Below are 24,751 nucleotides of genomic sequence, written 5' to 3' on the forward strand. Positions count from 1 at the left end.
ACGAATCAATCGGTCAATTATCTAACTTGGCAACGCAATGACAAATGGACCTACAATAAGGTCACTTCTTAGTAGTATTAAATTATACGACTCTATAAGATCAACTTGATATCAAAGTAGTAACCAAGAATTGTAATTGTTAGTAATAAATATCAGTATTTTAAAAGATTATAAATATCAACAGTAAATACATCCATAATTTAAACATGTCCAAAAATAATTAAATACCTTAAAAACTACTACATACATTCAATTCCATCACTTAACACAAACTTACTCTGCACCACAAATTAAATCAAAGTAGTTATAAATTGCAACAAAAAATGATTAAGGTCAACCGGGATACCAGAATACGGGAACCCGGTCTGTTCGTTATTTCTCGAATACGGATGGTCAGAACGCCCTCTATGACGGGAGATCTGGTAATTCACGTTGTTAATTAAATAACTTAAATAGACGCATTAGCCCCATAGTTGCATTTACCCAGGTAGGTTGACCTTAGATATATGTTCCAATAGTAATATAAAACAGTATAATATGGACCGTGGCCGAACTGCAGCCCACTGCCCGTCGCGCATAAAACATGCATGCAATTAATACCGACGCCTCACACCCGGTAATTGGTGACTCAACACCACGCCTAGGGGCACCACACTGCCAGGGAAAAATTGGACTCTTCACTTCTGGTCAACAAGTGAAATGGTTTCGCATGTGAATGGCTTCAGGAAAATTGCGAAACTTTTCACATGGAAAGATCTCGGAAATTCCTTAAAATTTTCTAAGGTGAGCTTTTCAAAAGGCGAGCTTATTACATGTCCGGTGATTTTTCCTAGAAGTTTAAGACAACTATTCCAGGTTTTTGGAAACTCTTACCCCCTTTATTCATAACTTTATTAGCCTCAATTAAGTAATTTATGTTTTATCCCTTTCGTACAAACACATACTTAAGTCAAAATACAGATTTATACAAACGATTCATAAGCTAATTGAGGCTAGTATCGTATTAATGAATAACGCCATTAATATTTCACAAGTTTTACTACATCTCAATATTTTTTATAATTATAGTCGACTAATTTGCTCCCACCATTTTTAAAACTACTGAAGTTTAAAAGTTTCTCAACTATTCGATTTGCTCATGCAATAAGAAGTGATTTTGTCAAATTTAACCCTTATGGACCGAGTAATATTTTTATTTAAAGTGTGATACATGTAGGTAACTATTAGAACGTTCGAAATGACCTAATAATGACGTGTACTGTCAACTGCTTCGACATGCCTATCTAGCATATCATATAGGTACTGCCTGGCTTCCAAAAAACAGTGATTTTCTATCAAATAGCTGTGTATGTCGTATTCCTCTTAATGGTCACCCTCTTCCCATTATTAAGAATCCTAGACAGCGATTTGGTAGAGTACCACTGTTTATCAAGCCAGGCAATGTTTTGCATGGATAGGCAATGTTGAAGCAGTTGACGTATATGTTCCGAGACTAATCCATGTATTCCTTACATCATGCAGCCCCTACAGACACCTTACCACAATGCCCACTGGCCAACAACACTCGACGCTACCCGCAAATTGTTTACAATGAAGTAAATCAATTGCGCAGATTATTAGCCGCTCTGATTTATGGTAACCCCGGTCACAACCCGTAACAAAACTTTCAACTCTATTCTGATGGGCATTAGGGCTAAAATATAATTAGTTGAATCGTAAGGTTACTGCTTATTGGAAGAATTTAATTTCCTACTTCGATTGTTGGAAGGAGATAAACGGGACGCGTTTTGATATATGGGTAAACCTTGTTGCGTGGCGCGTGTATGTGCCGACACATTGCTTTGGAGCTTAGAAACAATAAATACGATACACTTACACAGACACACATTATTTGTCTAGGTACGATAATTTATTTCCATGTTACTCGTACAAAGGGATATGACATATGAGCCATCTGGTGGAAAACCACCCCCACGGAACTCGCTTTCTATTCTAAAAGAATAAAAAAGAAATTTTAAAAAATCAGCCTAGCCATATAACCACCAATTAATGATTAAACCTAAAATATTTTATGTTAGTATTTTTCAATATTACCCGGTTAAAAAAATATCGACTTCGTTTGCACGAATCGTCTTAAGGATACGGAGTACCTACATACCTTAATATCGGCTATTATTCCATGTCCGTCTGTGCAGAATAACGCCTTTTCTGAACAAGTGTGATAAAAACTTCTATCCTGATTCCTAAAAAAATGTTCACACGTACACATCTACAGACTGACCGTCACTAGTGAAGACATAAAGACTGCCGCAAGAACCGCAACCGAATAAGAAACCGCGCTTCCTTGTACGGCCTGACGCCCATTTACTACGTTTTTCAGAAGGGGGTTTTCATTCTTATTAAATGCCAAGCACTCGCCTCATAGAACCAATTCACACTTAGAACATTAGGTTCAAGGAAGAGAAATGAAACCCGCTTACAGCTCACACAGGCCCCCGGGGTACCTTTGTTTGTATTGACATAATTATTGAAAGTCATAATGTAATGATTGTCAGATTAATCAGATGATCATTAGTCATAATTCTGAAACCGTTAACTTCTCAGGATTTTAGTAAGGTTATACTATAGATAGGTTAGGTTTGTTTTATGGCAATCCTGAAAAGTTACCCGTTTCTGAGAAAAACCAAATTATGACTAACGAAAATGCGAAAAAACAATACAATATTATGACTTAAAACTTTATGGGAAACAATAGAGACCCTTAGCACACAAATATGAACAGAAGTCTCACTTACAATTTTCTCATTTTACGCGGCCCCACCCCGCGTAAAATGCGAAAAGTTTAAGTGAGACTTCTGTTCATATTTGTGTGCTGAGCAACGATACGAGTATATACATATACTATTACTTCAAATTGGTGGTACGTCGTCAAACGTATAACGAGTTTGTGGACTACCGAGTGATATCAGCAGCAGAATTCGCGCTTTTATTTACCTGACTTGGGTTGGGCTCCATGAACTTTAAGCACAACGATCAGACTGTCACTACTCTTCGGTTTGTAACACATATTTTTGCGGGTGACTGTACGATGTGATAGCATGGGCAAAATCCAGAAACCTTCCGGTTTTTTAATTGTAAAATTATTTTAACAATAAACATTAAAGGGACTAATTAATACCTAAGAGTTCAAGTAAGACCTATTTTAGAATATAAAGTCCTATATTATATTTATACTGCGTTAAGTTCCACAGTGGTCCCTTATATTGTTTAGCGTGAAGCAAATACTCGATATTCGATAGCAATAGCATCCCAAGGAGATAAATTTGAAACCAATAGCCCTTGCCGATTAAGGAGCGCCTGACCGCAGTGTACATAAAGGTGACTGTCCAATTGTAACTGCCGCTGCACTGCAGTTGCGACGTTACGCGGTGCCGCACTACTGTAGCAGCACGACTGCGGCTGTTGCGGCGTGCAGTCGCGACAGCGTTCGTTGATGGCTTGTCAATGTCAAGTCATATAATGTCATACGTACAAATAAAATACTAATTTACTTTTGTATTTTTTACGTGAAGAAGCGAGTGACGATAATGCTACATGCTACATGAAAAAGAAGACCAGTTTGCCTTTCTACAATAGTCAGAGTCCGACGAAGGCAGCTACGCAATATTAATAAAAAATCTGATATTTAATGGTGATCCTTTATTCAGATAATATTGCCGATTAAATGAAAAGCAATTCAACATTGAATGAGACTTAATAATTGACGAAATACAATCAAATTACTCAAATAAAATTAATGCAGAGGAAAAATTATTCTTGACATTAAGGTAAGTTCACAATGTGAAATTTTCTTCCCCATCCTCTTGCCTAAATGCGTGACCACCGCACACAGCAATCCGACGGAAACGGGACTCATGGAGTTCGTGATATATACGGGGGGAGTGCGCACTTGATCCACCTGCATCACGTATAGGTACTCGGCCGTCAGAAACGTGCGGCTGGATTTAGAAGTCTGTAATAAACGTCCCCTCAAAACCATGCCAGGTAGGCTCTTTTAGCAGGCCTTTTATTGATTTCTGCAAAGTGATTCGTGGGTTCTGGAGATGACGATGCGACACGTAAGAATAAAATTATCCAATGGTGGGCAGGCAGTCGTTCGGTGTTAGCAAAATATTACAGATTTATCTTTCTAAGTATCAATATTAAGCCAATTTTACTTTCCTTAGGTACCAAACAGTGAAGTATGATGAATAAAATAATTTGTAATTTACACTTCATATTGTCCAGTTGCAGGTGTGAATGGGCGACGGCACTCTATGATATGACCGCACCATCCATATAAAACTTGACGGGCGAGACAAGAAATCCTTTATGAAGAAAGATATTTCCCTCGCCTTGGCCGATAGAAAGAACTTTTAATAAATTAATTTGAATAATAAATGGTTTCCTCGTGTTGGTGTGAAGAATTACGTGTTGCACTGTAACACAGTTTGTTTAACCCTCATGCCTTGAGACCTCCGCAACTGTCAATATTCTAAATTTTAAACCATTCGCTTCTCTCGTGGTTCAATTTTGTATCGTTTCGTATGTTTGGATATCAATATGTTACCATGAGGTATTAAATAACATCTTTGCCCCTTGTAATAAAAATAAATGATTGCTTCTTTTATTTAGCTCAGGAATGGCTTTGCAATGACAAAATGAGAAATTGTCATCATAAACGACATTATATAATATGATATATTACAATACAATTACAGTTGCCAGGAATATTCGGCAACTATTCGGTATTTGGCCACTTTGCCGGATATTCGGTATTCTATTTGCCTCTCTATATAGCTATCCTCGCAAAACTACGAAAAAATAAAAGAACAGTTTATTTAATGAATCTATAAATAATATCGTCGTATTATTTGAATCCCTAAATCAATAATCTCAAAATACGCTAAATTTGTGAAAGCTGATTCCACAAATCTGCCTTAAGTTATATACCTTAGTTTTATTGGATGTATATAATGTACAAATTTCTAGAGAAGGCGGAGAATGTAAAGTTATAGCAAGAATAGTGCCTGGGCGTGGGCATAGATTTAATAATAAACTATACAATTATTTTCTGGATCAACAAGAGTAGAACCTAAATCAACTTCAACTGAATGCTACTAAACAAAGCCCTCAATGTCAACCTTACGTGCAGAACATGTTGAACATATAATGTATACACTTTTTTGGGAAACAGGTTTTTCGTAAATTAATAAAAAAGTAAAAAATAAGACATGTTTTATTTTTCACAACTCTTTATTAACTTTAGTTTTGTCCGCCATGATCGTGATATCAGCAGCTTGAGCCTTGAACTGCAACTTGTAGGTACCTGGAAATTAGAAATTATCTTTTCAGTTTCATGTTGTATTTTGAATATAACTATGTATTTTTGTATGTATATGATTTATTGCTTGCAAGTTACATATATGTATGTCTGTTTGTTGAATTTAACTTCAAATCAGTAAAACGGAGCTAGTAGCGGACAAGCTGTGTTAAACGGTTTGTCTTTAGATATTCTGGCCACATCATCACAGAAAATAAATAGGTAATAGTGACCCGACCACCAAAATGGACTTTTAAATATTCGTAGTAAAATAATATTAATTTTATACTTACATCGACGTGATCCTCACAGCAATATTGTGTGTAACACTTGAAGTATTCCATTCCACATTTACTTCACGACAACACCGTCTTTCACGTAGGTCTTCGCGGACTATAATTTTTGTAAATCATTCCCACAAGTGGAAACAAGGTTTTTGATATATTAAGCAATCAAAATCTACTGTTTAGGTATTAAAAATTATAAATCAAATCGTAAGAAACTAGCGGTTTAACTGAATTTTTTTATTATGACAATTGATGACAATGACATCTTTGACAATTACGTGAGTGACGGATTTATTTACTATGGTTCGATAACTTTTACTATACGATGACATTATTATATTCAGCCTCGCGAGAAGGTCAAAGGTTTGTTGAAATATCTTGAATCCTCGATTATTATATCGCAGCAAATGTCGGAAACTGTTTAAAAACCTAATATCTCGAAATGGTTTTCGAAATAGAACATTAAAAAAAAATTAACAATCCTAATTAGAGATTGGATTTTGCAAGTAGTGAGTGAGAAGTGCGACTGTGTGCACGTTTTCCCCCGCAAAAAATGGCAGAACGATTTGTACGGTAAGATATCGCTTGGGCTCCTCCCTTCCGACGTGTCGGAAGCCGGTGTTGCTCGAAGGGTTTGCCAGACTATAGTTAACTTCCGAATTTGACACTCTCTTTTTGGGACCTATCATTCTAGTTTCCTAACTGGCTCTGTGATACTCGTATGGCTCAATATAGATTAGCAAAAAAGTTTACAGTAGTACTACAGTCGCCATCAGATATGTCGGAGCGACCGAGGTGCTAAATATATCTGAACATGCACTCTAGCGCCTTGACAATAAAGGCGTGTTCAGATATCTGTGAGCTCCTTGGCCGCCCCGATATATCTGCGATATATGGCGACGGTACCATCGGGGTTGTTTATCCGTGGGTGTAATAACTCCTTAGAACGTAGTGGTTATATCCTCTTTGCTTAAAACTACTAATATCTGTGATCAAAGACAATTCAGTGCAGGTGACAGATTTGACGTGCGGTCTGCAGCCGCAGTTGCAATAATACACTAAATACGCAAAAATGGCCATGCTACGTGCAGTCGGTCTCGTCATTCATTTTACTATGGAAATTGACAATAACACCGACGTGTCGGAGTAGTAGTGCAGCTGCGGTCGGGAAAACGTTAAAATCACCATATTACGTGCAGTCGATATCGTCATTCATTTTACTATGGAAATTGACAATAACACCGACGCGTTTGGGCCGCCGCAGTAGTGTCGGAGCAGCAGTGCAGCTGCGGTTGGAAACGGACAGTCACCTTTACAAATTATTTTTAATTAAAGCAGCTACAAATGTCTCGGGCCAATAAATGTACTCGAAGTGTGTTACGTGCGATTTAATAGTGTGTACGAGACTTACATGATACGATAGATTGGGATGTGATCGGGCTTGAAAATGTTTCGATGTCAATGAGATTGAGAGATTTTTTACAGACTGGTCAATGATTGAATGTCATGGATGTCAGCTGACCCCATCACCATGTGGAATAATATATATAGCTTGGAAGAGAGAGATGTCAGTGATTAACCCTAGACTAGTCTTACGTGAGCAGAACCGATGAAGCTCAATGCATTGCAGGAAAGTTCAGTAACTATTGCTTTAGAGATACCCTCGAGTAGATCATACAGATGATGGACGGATGCAAATTTAATTAGCATTACTTAGCGGTTCACATTAAGACGAAAGGGGATGACCGCCTCGAAACCGGTTTTTCATACAAACGTATTCCTCATTTTCCTCTCCGTAATTAACACTATTAAAAATATTTTTACACAATTTGATGTATTTTAATCATAGCTATGCCCGAACGTTTGTTTTATTTATTTATTTATTATAAGAGTTAGGAGCGAAGAACAGGTTTCATACAAATTTTTAAAAGCCCCTAACTCTTATAATAAAGTAAAAATCGAATAAAATGAAACGGTCGGGTATAGCTATGATTAAAATACATCAAATTGCATAAAAATATTTTCCATTATGTCAATATTTAGGGAGGTAAATGAGGTCTACGTTTGTATGGAGAATTTATCGTCCCCTATCCTCTTTAGAAAGCCAAGCCAAACAGTTTCGTGGTAATACCTACTCTGTTTTTGCCACGGCTCGGCTGCTGTAAACAATGTTATTTGCTGCTCGCCTGATGGTGGTGCGTTACGGACTGATGCATAATAGGTAACAGCGTAGAGTTAGACCAAAATAAATCTGCAACGATTAAGATAACACAGACTGGGCAAATGTTATTTATACGTCATAATTCCGTAGAAGTTTGACGTTTTGAAATAACACTTGCACAGTCTAACTGGACTATCAAAATCGCTGCACTTATCTTGGTCTAACTCTAATAACTGACACCTACAACTCTGCGATTAGGTATGATAGGTACGATATGATTGATACTCCAGTTAAAACTAAAACAGCTTAGATACAACATCCCTGTTGACCTGAAGCTAAGAAGTAAATCGTAACGAGCCTCCGAACCGGACGTGGCAGGTGCTACCAGGGTTCACGAAGGTTCACTCCCCCCTCCCTGCTCTGGGCTACCCCTCCAACCCCCCAGCATCCGTGCAAACCCGTTCCTCTAATAATATAACGTAGAAATGAAAGATTAATGAGAACAACCAGCGCACGCCTCTTTCACTTGTTTTAGTGGTGGACGCGAGTTGTTATGAAAAATGTCGATATCGACTTTTTATTTGGCAGTAAAGTAGACCGGTCAGTTAACTACCTATAATCTATTAACAATCAGTAACTGCCATTATTATGTAGATTGTAGTTACCTAGCAAAAGGGTGCATTACACTACGTTTGATACAAACTTATTTCGTGTAGGTATAATTATTTGATATGTTCTGTAATTCGATGTAATAGGTACTTATCACTAGTACAAATGACTTTACATTTAACATAAATTTCCATTGCTGTCGCTCACCCTTTTAAGTAAGTATATTTGGTCGACTGTGTTTACAGGTTAAGGGTCAAATGCAGGCTAATTAGAATCACTACCTACCTATACAGTAGGTAGCAATGTTTTATGTGTGTAGTCTTCTGTAAGGGGGAGACATTTCTGGAAGATTCATAATGTATGTACAAGCTCTATATGTTTGTCTTTATTTATATTATAAGTAATATAAGTATGTATATTTATATGTATGTAGGTATGTGTGTATGGTATGTTATTATATTATATTGTTTTTGTTATTAAAGTAGCACCGCCCACAATCTCAGGTTGACTGGTAGAGAATGCCTCATAGCATTAAGTCCGCCTTTTGTACTGTAAGATTTTGTTTTGTGCAATAAGGTTAAATAAATAAATAAATTTCTCCTATTAGGCTACTTCTGAATCGATCGATTTTTTTTAGCTTTGTTCTATAGTAAAATGAAGAAATATCGATAAAACTTTTCCCGCTCGCGATCGCAATGAAGACCGCGCAGATAAAATATTAGCCGCGCCCGCGCCGGTAGCCGGGACACATCCACGCTGTGACACTGCTTTAATTACCTGCCTACCACATTGTGGCACATTCTTACCATCATCTGTAGTACCATCAACATCATACCACTCCCGTGCTCTCACTGCACTTTCATCTGTCTGTATCATGGGTTTCCAACTTTAATTTGTCTTGCGTCAACAATTTTGCAAAATTGATTGCCATTGGGAACAAAAGAAGCAAAAATATAATATAACAAGATCCACATAAACCTCCAAAAAACCCGTCCAAGTGCTAGTTGAACTCGCGTCCTAAGGGTTCTGTAACTCATGCGTTTCAACTTTAATTTGCCAATTTGTGACAAAGATATGTCAAATTAACCTAAAGCTATGTTTAGACTAGCAAGAACTTGCATGTAATTTACGTAACATTGCCGACTACTGAGGTAAACTGCATTCAAAAGTTTGATCAGATATCGCAATGTAATGAAAATTGCATGCAAATTCTTGCTAGTCTGAACCTCGCTTTAGGCACTTTAGGTTAAAATGCAAATATGCATTGTTGCCAACTTGCCATACGCTAAAGATGTTTAGTGTCAGTTGGAAAACGCAAAAGGAATAAAAAGGCGTATCGAGGTGTAAAGTTACATAAGTATGTACATACATAATTTGCTACACTATAGAAAAACAACTACTCACTAAAGCATTTTTCACCACTCCAGATCGGTGGCAGGTATAATGGACTTTTAATAGGGGATATTACTGCAATGTTCTGCCACCAGAATGCAGCACTAGCCTTTTTAGTAAACGATAGAGTAACTTATACATACTGTACCTTTAACAAGTTTTTGACAAGTTTTCAGAGATAATAAAATATGACATTGATGCATCAAGGCGGTTTGTTTACAGAGGGCCTACCGGGAAACGCGAATCCGAAATTTCGCTATCTGCCACTTTATCGCTCGAATATGCAAGAGTGACAGAGATGTCACATAACGAAATTTCGATTTTCTTGTTTCGCGATAGACCCTCAGATTGTAGTACTGCCGCCACCTACGCAGTTTCGCGTAATATTCCCTATTAGTAGGTTAGTCTGTAAGGTATTTGTAATATGGGCCCTGTTGCCTGATTTAAATTGTAAATAAATAAATAAATTGATGTTTTTGATTACTTATGATAAATATTCAATAACATTCATTTGGATTCATTTTATAGCTAGTATTTTTCTTACATTGGTGTGGTAAAAAATGTTGTGTGTCACTCGGCAGCAAAGTTTGTTAAACCCACGTGCCTTGAAACCATCGCAACGCTCAAGATTCAATTTTAGAATCACTCGCTACGCTCGTAGTTTAATTATGGAATCTTGCGCTTGGTCGTACCCCCTTGTAAAACAAATAACTTCTTCAAGTCAACCCAACCAATTGTAATACAAAATACATGTAAGAAACTCATACGCAGTATTAAAACGAAATGTAAGACAAATTTAATGACACCTCATTCGCTTCGCTGTAATCCGTTAAGCTTTTTAAACTACGGGGCGGGGTGGGCAAAACTATACGAGTACGTCTTCTCTCATACGAGTCATACGTCAACTGATCCTTGCATTGCATTGTCCAGTTTATCTTGATCTACTATGATCTATATCCTTTAATTGCAACGCTCTGTAACCTATCCCCAGTTAGCTCATATAATTGGGTACAATCGAGCCGCTAGCACTGCCCTGCTTATTCTAAAACGACGTATTTTAAACTCTTTACCTTAATTACGTAAAAAATATTCAACTGTATTTAAAAGTAATAAGGTGTTAAGTCGTTTAAAAAGTTCTGTACGAATGTGGGTACTTGCGTCTTAATGTAATTTGAAGGGCAAGTGGGTATGAAAGGAAGGTAATTGTTTTCTGTCAAGGGTCTAGGCGGAGGCTCTATGCTCTTCCGGCTGCCCGCACAAACTGATGTGGATTTAATGTAAAGAGGAAATGTCTTGTGGAAACGTATGATATGTTAGTTTCATGTAATAATTTTTGAAAATAAATGGGAGTTAATAGTAAAGCGAGGTTTAGAATAGTAAGAACTTGCATGCAAATTTTCATTACATTACGGTATCTGATAAATATTTTGAATGCAGTTTACCTTAGTAGTCAGCATCGTAACGTAAATTGCATGCAAGTTCTTGATAGTCTAATCCTCGCTTAAAGGTTGGATATTTTTATATTTAAGTTTTTTTTTAAATTAATATCAGAACTGGCATCAGTAAAACTAGCTAAGTAATTGTAATAAATTTAGTAAATTGACTTTTTTTTTAATTATTATTATTTAAACTGATTGGCGATTGGCCTAGTCACACCTGATAGAAAGTGAAGACAGGGCCTAAGATGGAGCTCACCGGTTCAGTAACAGCCTATTCACTCTTGCTTAAGTCAATCGCGTCCTTTAAGGCGGTTCCCTGAGCTAGAAGGCGAAAAATCTCCTTATATGATCATGTTTTTCTAAGAGGCGTTAATATTCGTAGACGTAGAAAAAATATATATAGTTTTTGACTATATTATCTTTAATTACATAGCTTCCGATACACGAATTATGACACTTCACTCGATACAATTAATTCTCAAAGTAACCTCTAACTCGGACTTTTAGTCTAACTTTACTCGGTTATTTATTATGTGATACTATAAACAAAAAAAGAACAAAAAAAACAGTCTTAACTTAAATAGTAATTTCATAGCTTTCGAAGTTCGATATTGTAAGGTAACGTTTTTAAAATAAATAAAAATCGACAAAATTCGATCAAAATTGACACTTGTCGCGCATGATCTTTCCCGCTCTTTCTTGCGAAATGTGACATTGATAGCGGCAAACCGATGAAACGGCCTTAAGTGAGCCAAAAAGGTGGTAAATTCTATTCATGTTGATTTAGCCTTCCTAAGGACATGAAATAATTCAGGCCAAAAACTCATTTGCTGTCATATTATGTAAGTACCTAGGTACATATAGCATATAGTAATAGTTAAACAGCACAAATAATGCTCCTGAATCTTCAGAAATCATTGAAAAAAGTTTTGTGTCTGGTGTGTCTTTTTCTTTAAAAATGTAGCGTGAATTTGACTTCACTCAACATTTTACTCAATCAGGACGACTCTAGATTTATACCTAAAATTTACTTTCTAAACCCCTCCAAAAGTCCACAACATTCTATGCCCCACCGCCCCAGCTCCCGTATCATAACTCACTCCAGATTCGCATTTTCACCGAAGCAAAATTAATTAAAACCTGACCACTAACTATATTTCATCCACATTCCTCAACGGTCGGTTGGTTACTCTAGCGGGCGGTCGTGTGCATCGATCTTTGCTTTTTACGCCATCTCGTATGTTAATTCGCAATTAATAATTGTTACGCTACATCTCTGCAGCTAACTGGGTGTACGGTTATGAGGGTAGGTCATAATGTAGGAATGGGAGCATGTTGAGTCGTTGACCGCTGTTTTTTCGCTCTGAGATCCGCTTAGATCTAATTGCTGCACACAGCTTCGCATCACACGTGATCAATCAATCTTTTGATGAATTGGAATGGAAGTGCTGGCTTATTAGTGCTTCTCTAATGGTATCGCAGTGGCAGTTTCGTGTACGTTTGGGATCTGGATTGTTTGTTTTTCATATAGTAAGTATGATACTTGTAAATAAAATAAAAAAATGTCACGTTATAATAAATAACCGTATATCGTAGAGAAACGAATGAACTCTCATTTTTAGTGGATAACTTACCTACACTTGCGATTTTTACACAGTAGGTACTTTTACTACGTATTTTTCCCATTTCTTTATTTACTCTAATATCGTTTGTAACAGACAAATGCTTTTATCATGTAGGTAGAGGTAGACACAATCACGTTTTTGTAGAAATTATCATTATTTTTCACAAAATCGAGGTCGCGTTATGACAATCAATATTTTTTTCGGACAATTACATAATTCCATAAATAAATGGAAATTTATTTTACAACAATAATTTTATAAGATTTTTTAAATTGAATTTTAAAAAGCTTTTGCCTTACCCCAAATGAAACATTTGTATAATAGTACAGACTTTTAATTACAAGTGCTCACTACCCAGATCATTGCCCCCTCTGTTTAAACAATGCACAAGGGCAGATAGTTAGACTTTAGCCTATTGTCTGCACGGGCCACCCGCTTATCTAGATCGCTACATCTTTAATTGTAACGACTGTAGTCACGCTTTCTTGCGCTACGCACTTGCAAATTTGCGCGAGGTGCGAGTGACGCCGGGGGAAATCTAGATGTTACGGTGATTTGTTACTGTGGTATTTTAATCCTTTATTTTATTAAAAATTAAACGGATAAGCGACTTATGAATAACCTATCTTCGTTATATTTAGTTAAATGAATTCAATTTATCTTATAGATATTCCTACTCGTAGTTAACTTAGGGACTTCTAAAAATAGGACTAAAATTAGCGAGCTATACTTACCTAAAAGTTTTTTTTTGTAATACATAACACCAAAGTAGGACGTAACTTTGGTGTTGATCTGAAACATTAACTTTTTATTTATTTATTTATTCACTAAATATTAATATAAAAGTTTTCAAGCATGCCATGCCACTATTGGAAACCTCTAGGGTTTATGTAATAGTTGGCGAGAGCGGTCCGATCCGCGTTTGCTTAATACTATTATTACATGCTAACTTCTAATCTACTTGTTCATAAAAAGTTACATAATTTCAGCAATAAAAAAAAACACTATCATTTCAGTTCTATGTACTGATCGCAAAGTGGTCAAATTAATAGCTAGTCATTATGTTAAAGACGGCAGCCATTAGCTTACTTTAATTACTGAAGCGAAAGTGTTTATCTTTTGTTACGTTAACGGGATGCAGTGTCAATGACACTAATAATAATAACACACTAAAGTGGTTGTTTACGATATTCTTACGGTATGTCTCTAGACTTGACCAGGAGATCGGGTAGCCAGTGGCGTAGCGTGAACTAGTCTAGCCGTGGGCGAAATCGCATCTGCGAGGCCCTTTTCTTTCACTGTGCCCGGGAGCCTCGCGAGAGGCCCCCCTTGGAGCGCGAGGCCGTGGGCGGCGGCCCACTTCGACCATGCCTAGCTACCAGGCCACTGCGGGTAGCGGCCTTAAAACAATAGAAAGAACGAACCAACCCGGTCTCCACTATCAAAGAACTGCCTACCGACATCTAATAAACAGCAAAGATCGTGAATGTTTGTATTAAACTTTAGTATCCTTTGAAAAAAGGTTTAATGGAAGAATAAACGATATTAGGATTTTGCATCACATTATTTCAAGTCGCATTTAAATATATAATAAATTTTCTAAAATTTCATTTCAAAAGGTAGGTACATAATTATTTATAGCAAAGACCTATGTAACTCCGTATTTAAGATGACTACAGTCTAAGAAAAAAACATGCCTCGGAAATCAAGAAAATTTGATTTTCGCACAGATGGCGCTACCACCAATACCTTTGGCCTATTCTCGTTTCGATAGCGTTGACGGTTTCGTTTGTTATTTAACAATTTTAACACATATCAGTGAAAGAACATGGGTCAAACTCATATAAAAATAATAAATACAAATAAAAAATAATTTATCCATGAGTATATATATATATATATACATTTTTTGATATTTTTATTTTTAGTTTTAATCGTGTGTCGATAGATGGCGGTAAATTTACTGTGACTACAAAATTTACTATGACAGTACCACTCTATTCTATATATTCTCTTTGTTTATAGTAACCTAAGATACCTAACGCAGTCCCCAAATAATTGTACTCATAGAAAAAACACCTGAGCCCAATGTTGAGGGTCTACTAGTATAGCCACCGAAGAGTTCCACTATCTGTCTTCTTCCTCCATCATCAGATCAGCTCAGCTCGATGACATCAAATATTGTACTGTCATTATTACATACATACTTAAAAGGTTTAATTATATCGATACGGCTATTAGATTAGAAGAAGGCTTATATCTAATTGCAAGATTTTACACATGAACTGACAAGTGACATGAAGTCCAATTTATACTCGTAGATGTGTTAAAAAACATTATTCCGATTGATAATACGAGTAAGTTTAAATAAGCCGATTAAGTCGCGTAACTATCAAGATTCACCGAATCGGGATAAAATACAAAATATGTATAATTGTTTACCAACATGAAAACACGGCGACCCGCGTTCGCGCATAACCGGAGCAAGGTCCATTCGCGGCGAATATCGATCATTATAAATTTCTAGCGGCCGCTAACGGCGCCGGCGCACGCGACCTCGCGCAAAGACTATCCCATTTGTAACGGTGTAGAATGGACCACTTATTACTCTACGTCCGTGCTTTGCTTTATTCTTATTAGTTCCGATTTAACTAAACAGAATACAAATATATGTATGATAAATTTTGGAAATTGACACTAAAGAAAACTTCATCTGAAAGAAGTAGGTACGTTTGTTAATGTGTAAAAAAGTTTAGGTCATTATCGGTTTTAAGATTGTATTTCGCAAAGACTATCCTGTTCGTCTCGGTGTAGAATAGACCCGTTTTCCTTGTCCGAAAACCGATTGGTAAATATTTAATTTAATGATATTTCGTACACAACTTTGTAGAGAAACTCATTGGTACGAGTCGAGGCTGTTGACAGTACATACCACCAAGTTAAACTCACTCCCATTGAATCGTATAATCACGTACCATAATATTTTACAATTAAATTATAATAAAAATTCTATTAACACATGTACATTCACGGATTTACATTCACGGATAGATATTTACGAAGTAACGCAAGTTATCTTGATATAATCAAAACCCAGACGCTATATACCTCTGATAACAGTGATAACACAGTGATTCATGTAGATTCACACTAAGTATATTCGTCAAGATAAGAACTCGTTGAGACTTTGGACACTAGGAAAATAAATACCAGGCTGATCTGAAGCAAACAGTAGCTCAAATATTTGTTTGTTTTGTATATTATGGTATTCAGGTACCCAAATCTTTACTTTTTAGGGTTCCGCACCCAAAGGGTAAAAACGGGACCCTATTACTAAGACTCCGCTGTCCGTCTGTCCGTCTGTCTGTCTGTCTGTCACCAGGCTGTATCTCATGAACCGTGATAGATCTGTTGCCGCTATAACAACAAATAGTAAAAAAGGAATAATATTAATATTTAAATGGGGCTCCCGTACAATAAACGTGATTTTTTGCTGTTTTTTTTTTCGTAATGGTACGGAACCCTTCGTGCGCCAGTCCGACTCGCACTTGGCCGGCCCTTTTTTTAAACCCCTTAATTATACACTCTAACTCAGACGTAGAGAACTATAAGACTTCCGATACAATAAAAATTACGATTATTCGATTCCAGTCGGTTTGGTGCAACCGGCCGTTATAGTATCATTAATAGTGTAGGTACTAAGTATTTCTTTTAAAAACGCATAAAAAGGTACTTACAGAAAATAATTATATTAATAATTTACAACACTAAATTGTAGCCGTACTTGACCATTCGTACAATTCGTAGTAACTTTTTTTTTATAAACGCGTTTATGGCAACTGGGGGCCTAGCTAAGATGACAATGGTTGGTAGAGAACGCCAATCGAAACTTAAATAATGTATTACAGAAGCCATCTTGGCCAGGCTCCCAGGTGCTGTTCACGCTTCTATTTCATTGCTGAAACTTCTGTAACAATCTTACTCTATGCCACCATTACATCGCGCGTTCAGATTGGACCGTGCTCCGCGCGCCATCTATAGATCACTGAGCATGCTCTCTAAATCCACTTCACTTCCAATACAATATATCCACCGCACCCCTGCCAATCTAATTTGAACCTTTACTAAAATATGTTACAGTTTATATTTGTTTGAGTGGGAGTAAAGAAATCAGTATTTTTTTCGAGGATGCGGTGTGGTCGTAGTTGACTACCATTTGCCGTATTTCAGCGACGCCGCGCCGGCGCATAAATTGGCGCACTCTGATTAACGCTATCGTGTCGGAAGTTTGGAATCTCGGCGCCGATTTATTAATTCATTAGTTAAATACTCGTTATCTGGCGGAGTTGTACATGTTAATTATATCTGATTGACGGACTGCTGACTATCGCGGTGTTTGGGAAATAACAACGTTTTACAGCTGATATTCGATAGAGAAGAAGACGCTAACACACAGTTTGCACAAACTTGTCAGTAAGAATGCTTACATAAACCTATAGACTCCATACTTGACGTAGCACTTGACATGAAAACTTACGTGTACGAAAAATCTTGGTCTCTGGATGAGCGAACGAAATAATTCACTCAGGATATCACCATTATCATCATTTTCCATTAAAATTAATGTTCTTTATATCTGGCCTAATTGTTAATGTAGGTATATTATTTCACTGCTGCCAATCGATAGCACGCCTAATTTAAACTTTTTAATTTGGCTTTGACTGTATTTTATTCATATGTAAGTAATGCGTCTATGACTGCAAATGAACAAAAAATACACATTTCATTTCAAAACTAGCATGAATGGTTAAAAGTGTGTCAAGTGTGTATTGCCTCATTATAAAAAACACTTACTTAAAACCATTTTATAATAACTATTTGCCAATAAGTATATTCTTTACGCTCGCATTAAAAGTAAACCTATTATTGAGATGTTCTTCGAAATATTGGAATATTAGGAATGGAATGCGCTCCCGCCATCTGTATTCCCTGATCAATATGACCTCGGTCTCTTTAAAACAAGAGTGAATAGGCTGTTACTGAACCGGTGAGCTCCATCGTAGGCCCTGTCTTCACTTTCCATCAGGTGTGACTAGGGCCAATCGCCGATCAGTTTATAATAAAAAAAAAAAAAAAAAAAAAAAAAAAAAAAAAATTACTTTAACTCCAACTCAAAAGGGTGAAATAAGTTCACTAAGAATGCACTACACATAGATTGATTATGACGTCACTGTTTGAAGTACTGCACGCCTGAACTGAATGTCAAATAATATCGTTATCTTTGATTGCGATAATGTCCGCTGTTGTGTGTGAGTGGACTTTTACGACTTGCCTATGGACACAAGATAGCCGTTTAATTACAGGAAAAATGTGTGTGCATTTATTTTACATCATTATATTTTTATTATGTTCTTATTGAATGCATTTACTATTCAACATCAAACATTTATTCAGCAAATAGGCCACAGGGGCACTTCTACGTGTCAATTTTTACAAGCAATACAAAACCAAAATTTACAAAAAACAATTACAAATATGGAATCTAGAATGCATAGATTTTTTTGGAGACAGTGGTGCTAATATGACAGCTACAAGACATAAGATTATTTGTATTCATAGATTTAATTGTTAATAGTTAATTGTCATTTTAATTTTGACTTTAATTTAATTTAAATTATAGTTAAATAATAAGTAATAACTCAGGCTGTTGGTAAAAAAAAAACCATAATTATTTTATAGTAAAAGTTAGTTTAATTTTGGGACTAAAACAAGTTTATCAATTTTTTAACATGCAGATACGTCTGCGAGCGATACTCCAAGTTTTACCTATATATTAACCTGCCGGAAGTGTAACTTTTTCCATTTTTTCCTTTAATATAAAACATGTTTATGTTTTATATTTTTACTTATTAAATTATTATACAAGTCAGCTCCATACAGCAAGTCTTGACCATATTAACGTCTTGTCATCCGGCTCAGTTAAATGGTAGAGTAGACGTTCGGTACTAACGTTAGAAGGGTAAAACACAGAAACGCACGTCTGCTAAGAGTAAGAAAATTTAAACTTACGAAAGCTCTCATTTTCACCATGTCGCTGAGTTCCACCATGCCCTTCGCACGTAGTCAATGTCCAACTAAGCTATTCACTTAAAAAAGCACATTAAAGCTCTTGCCGCTAACACGTTTACATTGAACCCATTTCTGCATCCCATTCTTCCCTATACACTTAATTCCATATCATTTTTATTGTCCACTAATCCACACTACCGGATTCTAGGCTACGGTTGCCCTTTCAAGCTAATGTGGGCCATAACCCTAAGGTAAGAACGGTGTAATTCGTGCTGTAGGCTTGGGCAGCGCGTGCGCAGTGAAACTGCAACCGACACGCGCCGCCCATTAACCCCTAGCTCGTTAAAGAGACGATTCTACGCCTTAGTGTTTATGTTCACCTGGCATACCTAAATCTAAATAGAGGCTATGTGCATAAAGATTTACTCGTAGGTTTATAGACTTAAAGGGAAAGAAAAAAAGAAGTTTACAGCCCACAGAGCCACTACATTATTTGGGATAAGCATTGCAGGTGCAGGTGTCCTTTTCTTTCTTTCATTTTGATGTATGTTAACTATATAAATGACATAACAGCGCAGACGAATGACGAAATAGCGAGATAATAAAAGGCGCTTTACACTAAGTCATGTGAAAAGAAATCTGGAAAACTAGACCGAATCCTCTCAAATATTCAGGTTCTTTATAAAATCAGGAATACACCGTTACACATAATCCTTTGGCTATCACCCGAGTACCCTCTATTCTAATATTTATAATGGATATAAATATAATCTCTTGGGTGCTAAATAGTCTAAATACCAAGATGCGCTTATAGCTAAACAATTTCTAAAACAAGCATTTCCTCTCAAACAAACTAATTCAGAGCAGAAACATCGTGATCGCGCGAGTGTATCAACGATCGCACCATTGTTACCGAAGATTTAAGACGTTAGACGTTCACAATGCTTGCTGAGCAAACGCTTTTGACGAAATCGGGATATGGGACCTAAATCCCTAAGAAATTAATCAAATAACATGGCTAATTTAAAAAAGTTGGAAATTAAATAGTTACTCAAATCCGTAATACTGTATAGGAGTATTATTTATATAGTCCTCCTCATCGCTTTCAATGACGGCGACCGGAAATAAACATTATGGACGTCGTCTGTCATGAGCCCTAATATGGCTGGTTAGACCGAACTGCGAACTTGCTTCTAAATACTCTATTTGCACGTGTGACAATAAAGTTGGCCAGACGCGTTGAACGTTTAGAATACGTGGAAGGGCTTAAGGTCTCTTTTTTCGTAAGACTTCGCTTTATATTTACGAGTACTATGGGCTACAATATTATAATGCAGAAAAGTTGAACCTATACCAATCACGGTTTAGTTGTACGGTTTAGTCTAAGTACAAGTACCTACTAACGACGCATAAAAACGAAAGTTGACAGTTACTAAATAAAAATAAGTAGTCCGTATGAGGGACTGAAACTCCCTAATTTTATGGAAAGTAGGGGACGAAATATTGTATAAGTAAGTATTTTTATAACTATTTTTAGGGTCCATATTGGCTCACATAACATTACTTGTCATATTATTTTTAATAATAACGCTTTTTGATCATAATAATCATTTGTCATAATTTTTTTGCGTACAAATTTGTTGTATATAAATTTGTATTACCAAAATCATTGCTCATAATTATCTGTAGGCAGATTTTTTAACAACATAATGTCATTTCCAACTATTCGTCACGACTCATAATGGTTTTTATAATAAACTTATTAATTATAAACTTAAATTGTATAAGTATTTGAAAGCATAACATATAAAGTATGGGTGTATTGGAACGTACACAGCGATTTTTCGTAGTACATACCTAGCCTATTAAGCTATTTCGGCCCGCCAAGGAGTCGACGAAGCCCCGCTTCGCGGGGCTCCTTTTTTCGCTCTGTGGAACACAAGAAACCTAACACTCCTCCTCGCTTCGCTCGTCGTCGTACCTATCCCGACCCTGGGACTGTATTTCTTTTTTGATAGCTAGTTGAATGTGGTGTGGATGCAAGATACCTGACAGTTTATAAATAAAACCAGGTAAAGTTTAAAAAAAAATTATATAAAATTTTATTACTTAAAATCGTTATGTTAACAAATAAATATGATATAAAAAGTTATTTTTTAAAATCGTTATATTAAAAGAATATATGAAAATTAACATAAGTATTACAGATATTTATTATGATTGACATTATTAACATGAATGATTTGGTGTTACGATAGTTATGCGCAAAGACAAGTTATAAGTAATGATCATTATGATATAAAATTATATAACAAACATTTTCGAACTTCCAATAATCGAAGTCGCAATTTTATGTGAACTTTGGCGCACCCCTATTTTTAATGTGTCGAAAGAAGCTAAAGAGGTACTTAAAGGTTTGTGTCAGAAAGTGCCGTTTTTGACACCATAATGTATTCGGAAATGACCGATCATAAAATTAACCTAATCCTTAGTGGCGGGTCGTAACAAAGTAAACTGCGGCGAACAATGCGTAACATATATTCCAGCCTACTTTGTTAGCCCCCCCAATTTCTATCGAGAAAAGTAAATGTCCAGGCTCGTCAGCCCATACTATATAGGTACTGTGGTTTCCTAAAGCGATTGTATGGCAAGCTATGGGAAGCCATAGCAAGGCGTCGGTGCGCAAGAGCACCTAATTGCGCGCGTGCCCTTTTGTCTCGCCGTAATTACTTTTATAAATCTACTGAACGATTTGCATGCGTGTGATAACATCGAGCAAAGGTAGGATACGGTTCAAGGGGCTTGGCTAGAGCTTTACGTATGCTTTGTTGACTCTGACGTTTCGGTAACGGGATCGGGAGTAAGATGTGTGCGCAATAGTTCAAATATTCTTGTAAAGACCCTTCATAATATTTGAAGATATCACGATGCCGACGCGACGACGCAAAAAGAGGGGTATTATGTTATAAGTTTGACCGCTATTTGCGTGTGATGTGACTGACTGTGGCACGGTAGCGCTTAAACGGGTGTACCGATTTGGTTTTTTTTTATTTGAAAGCAAGTTTTTTAGCGGTGGTTCTTAGATGTTTTGTAAATGAAATCCATGCATCAGTATCAATGCGGTGGGGGATTATTAAATTAATAATGTTATGTTATCGTGACTAGTCATATATATGTCTTAGGCATTTTGTAAGAATCCGCTGTTTTCAAACGACATCGTCAATTTACAAACATTTTCACGTTTGTAAAATGACGACGCCATTTGTAAAATGCCGAAGGCAAAATTATAAAAAATATTTTTGGGCCTTCGGGCATTTGAAACTACGTAACGAACCTAACCTACCTACCTATTGATTTAGCGTGACGTGAAAACGTTACACTTTGGGAAAAAAAGTGTAATTGTACTGATATGATTGTATTAAATGTAAAAATTCCTGTTTTTTTTTTAATTTAAGATGCTATGTTATTTAGAAGACAAATTCTTACGATTGAGGGTTTCGATCAGTACATTAAAATTGCAGGTTTTTTGTTACCATATTTAGCGGGTTCGATACGCTCCCGGTTCAGATAGGCGATTATTTAAAATTCTTTGAAAGCATATTAAAACGGGTCATTCACGTATTTTAAGTCGAAAAACGCTCGACATGTTAATATTGTCTGTGTCTCACGGAAGTTTTGTTATTAAAATTCTTTGAAAGCAGTTCGTATTGATTTAAAAATAAAAATGAAGTCTTCTTTAAGTAAAATTTGCTATCTACAGTGTTTAAAGTACTTCCCCTCCATGTGGCAAAGTCGTGGGACGTCCGGTATATGTTTATGTTATAAATAAAACAAAAAATCTATAGAACATTAACGTCTCTGATTTCAACTAATCTTAAATCCTAATCCAAACATTCCTAACCTAACGTATGAGCAAAGGATTAGAACGACATGGAAAATATCTGCTCGAACGGTTGCATGTGGCGTTACACTTTAGGGCTATTTCGCCTATTTCCCACTGAGACGAGTTCGGTGCACGCAAATATGTATTTTTCATAAAATACACATCAAGCTGGAAAGAAGTAACTCAAATAGGTACCCATTTATGTTACTAGAATAATAACAATGAGGTCATCATCTTCCTCGCGTTATCCCGGCATTTTGCCACGGCTCATGGGAGCCTCGGGTCCGCTTGACAACTAATCCTAAGAATTGGCGTAGGCACTATTTTTTACGAAAGCGATTGCCATCTGACCTTCCAACCCAGAGGGGAAAACTAGGCCTTGTTAGGATTAGTCCGGTTTCCTCACGATGTTTTCCTTCACCGAAAAGCGACTGGTATAAATATCAAATGATATTCCTTACATAAGTTCCGAAAAACTCATTGGTACGAGCCGGGGGTAATAATAACAATGAGGTACCTACCTTTTATTCGACTTTAGGCATTCTCTACCAGTCAACCAAGATATGGCCGAACAACAATGCATCAAGGAGGGTGCAGTGAAAAAATTTAAGTGGTACATATTCATCTAAATCGAATTCAATGTCAATAACTACACGAACCCCGGTATATTGGTTCTAAAAAAACTCACTAAGTTTAAAAATAAATTAGTATCATATCATCTTCAACTTTTATTAACGTTCAGTTCCATTTAATTCTTTAAAAATGCATGACACACGTGATGCGCATTGCGCACCTGTGCTTCGAGCCGTTTTCTGGTAAATAGGAATATACCAGAATTCCTTGCTACTTACACGTTAAGGCGTCTTATACCTTCGCGCTTACGCTTTAAAATGACAGCTACGTACAGTTGCCATCATATCCGGTATATCTGATGGCGACTGTAAAGCTTTGTAGATCTGGATGGTAGGCAATGTGATCTGATAGTATGGGTTGCAAGCGGCGCTTCCCAACACTTCTTAGTTTTGACAAGAAATTAGTTTAACACTTTTAGTGTCTGCGAGTGCTACGTGCTACGAGCGTAGCCGATTACATGTGGAAACCCGCATGTAGCGAAAATCGACTACGGACTGAGCACCCGCCTGGCGGGTTGCCGGCAGTGAATGCGTTAACTTACCTTTCATCTCGCTCTGGTTCCTCAGCTGCTCGATAATGTTCGTCAGCCGATTCTCCCTCTGACTCACAGCCTTCACGTCACCATCATCACTTTCCACTTTTACCACTATTTTATCATCACCATCACTGACATCACAGTTAGCACTAGTATTGTAATAGTCTTTAGCGTCAATTTTGCCGTCTTGTTTATTATTGGATTCTAATACACTTTCAGACATTGTTTAAAAGTTCGGATTCACGTAATTAATCTGTAATAAGCAATTAAACTATAAGTAAATTAGCTTAACCGTTCGAATGCCTTGTCCCGTATACGTACCACGCAATTTAGACTGTAATTTACAGTTTCAAAGTTATTAATTCAGTACCAAATTTTTGGCATAGGTACGAAGGGTTAATTAATAGCTCAAAAAATCGTAAATGTTGGTAAATATTACATATCAAAAAATAGTTATTTGTTTAACAAAGGAGCAAAGTTGTTATCTACCCCTAGTAATAATATTGGGACCCGAGCAAGCGAAGTAATCCATAATTGAACCACGAGCATAGCGAGCGATTCTAAAAGTGGAATGTTAACTAACTGTGTGTGTTAGATAATGTGTGGAGTTTCAAGGCATACATAAACATACTTTTTATCAAGTTAACACAAAACTTGTCATCACACTCGAGGAAAAATCTAGCTGTAAACATCGCAAATCTAATCCAAATCGTAGTTGCAATTATTTAATATTAATTCAAAATCATCACTTCCTAC

General features: G+C 36.5%; 1 protein-coding gene across 1 annotated transcript in view; it reads right to left on the reverse strand.

Annotated features, from left to right (window-relative positions):
• The window catches only part of LOC134745869 (uncharacterized), a 48,447-nt gene extending 24,208 nt beyond the window's left edge, over window positions 1–24,239 (reverse strand). The window contains exon 1 of the mRNA XM_063679963.1: window positions 24,002–24,239. Coding sequence (XP_063536033.1) covers window positions 24,002–24,218 — 217 coding nt within the window. The 5' untranslated portion in view covers window positions 24,219–24,239. The remainder of the gene's footprint in view (window positions 1–24,001) is intronic.
• Between the last annotated feature and the right edge of the window lie 512 nt (window positions 24,240–24,751).

This window comes from Cydia strobilella, chromosome 12 (assembly GCF_947568885.1).
Source record: "Cydia strobilella chromosome 12, ilCydStro3.1, whole genome shotgun sequence".
In the NCBI taxonomy this organism is placed as follows: domain Eukaryota; kingdom Metazoa; phylum Arthropoda; class Insecta; order Lepidoptera; family Tortricidae; genus Cydia; species Cydia strobilella.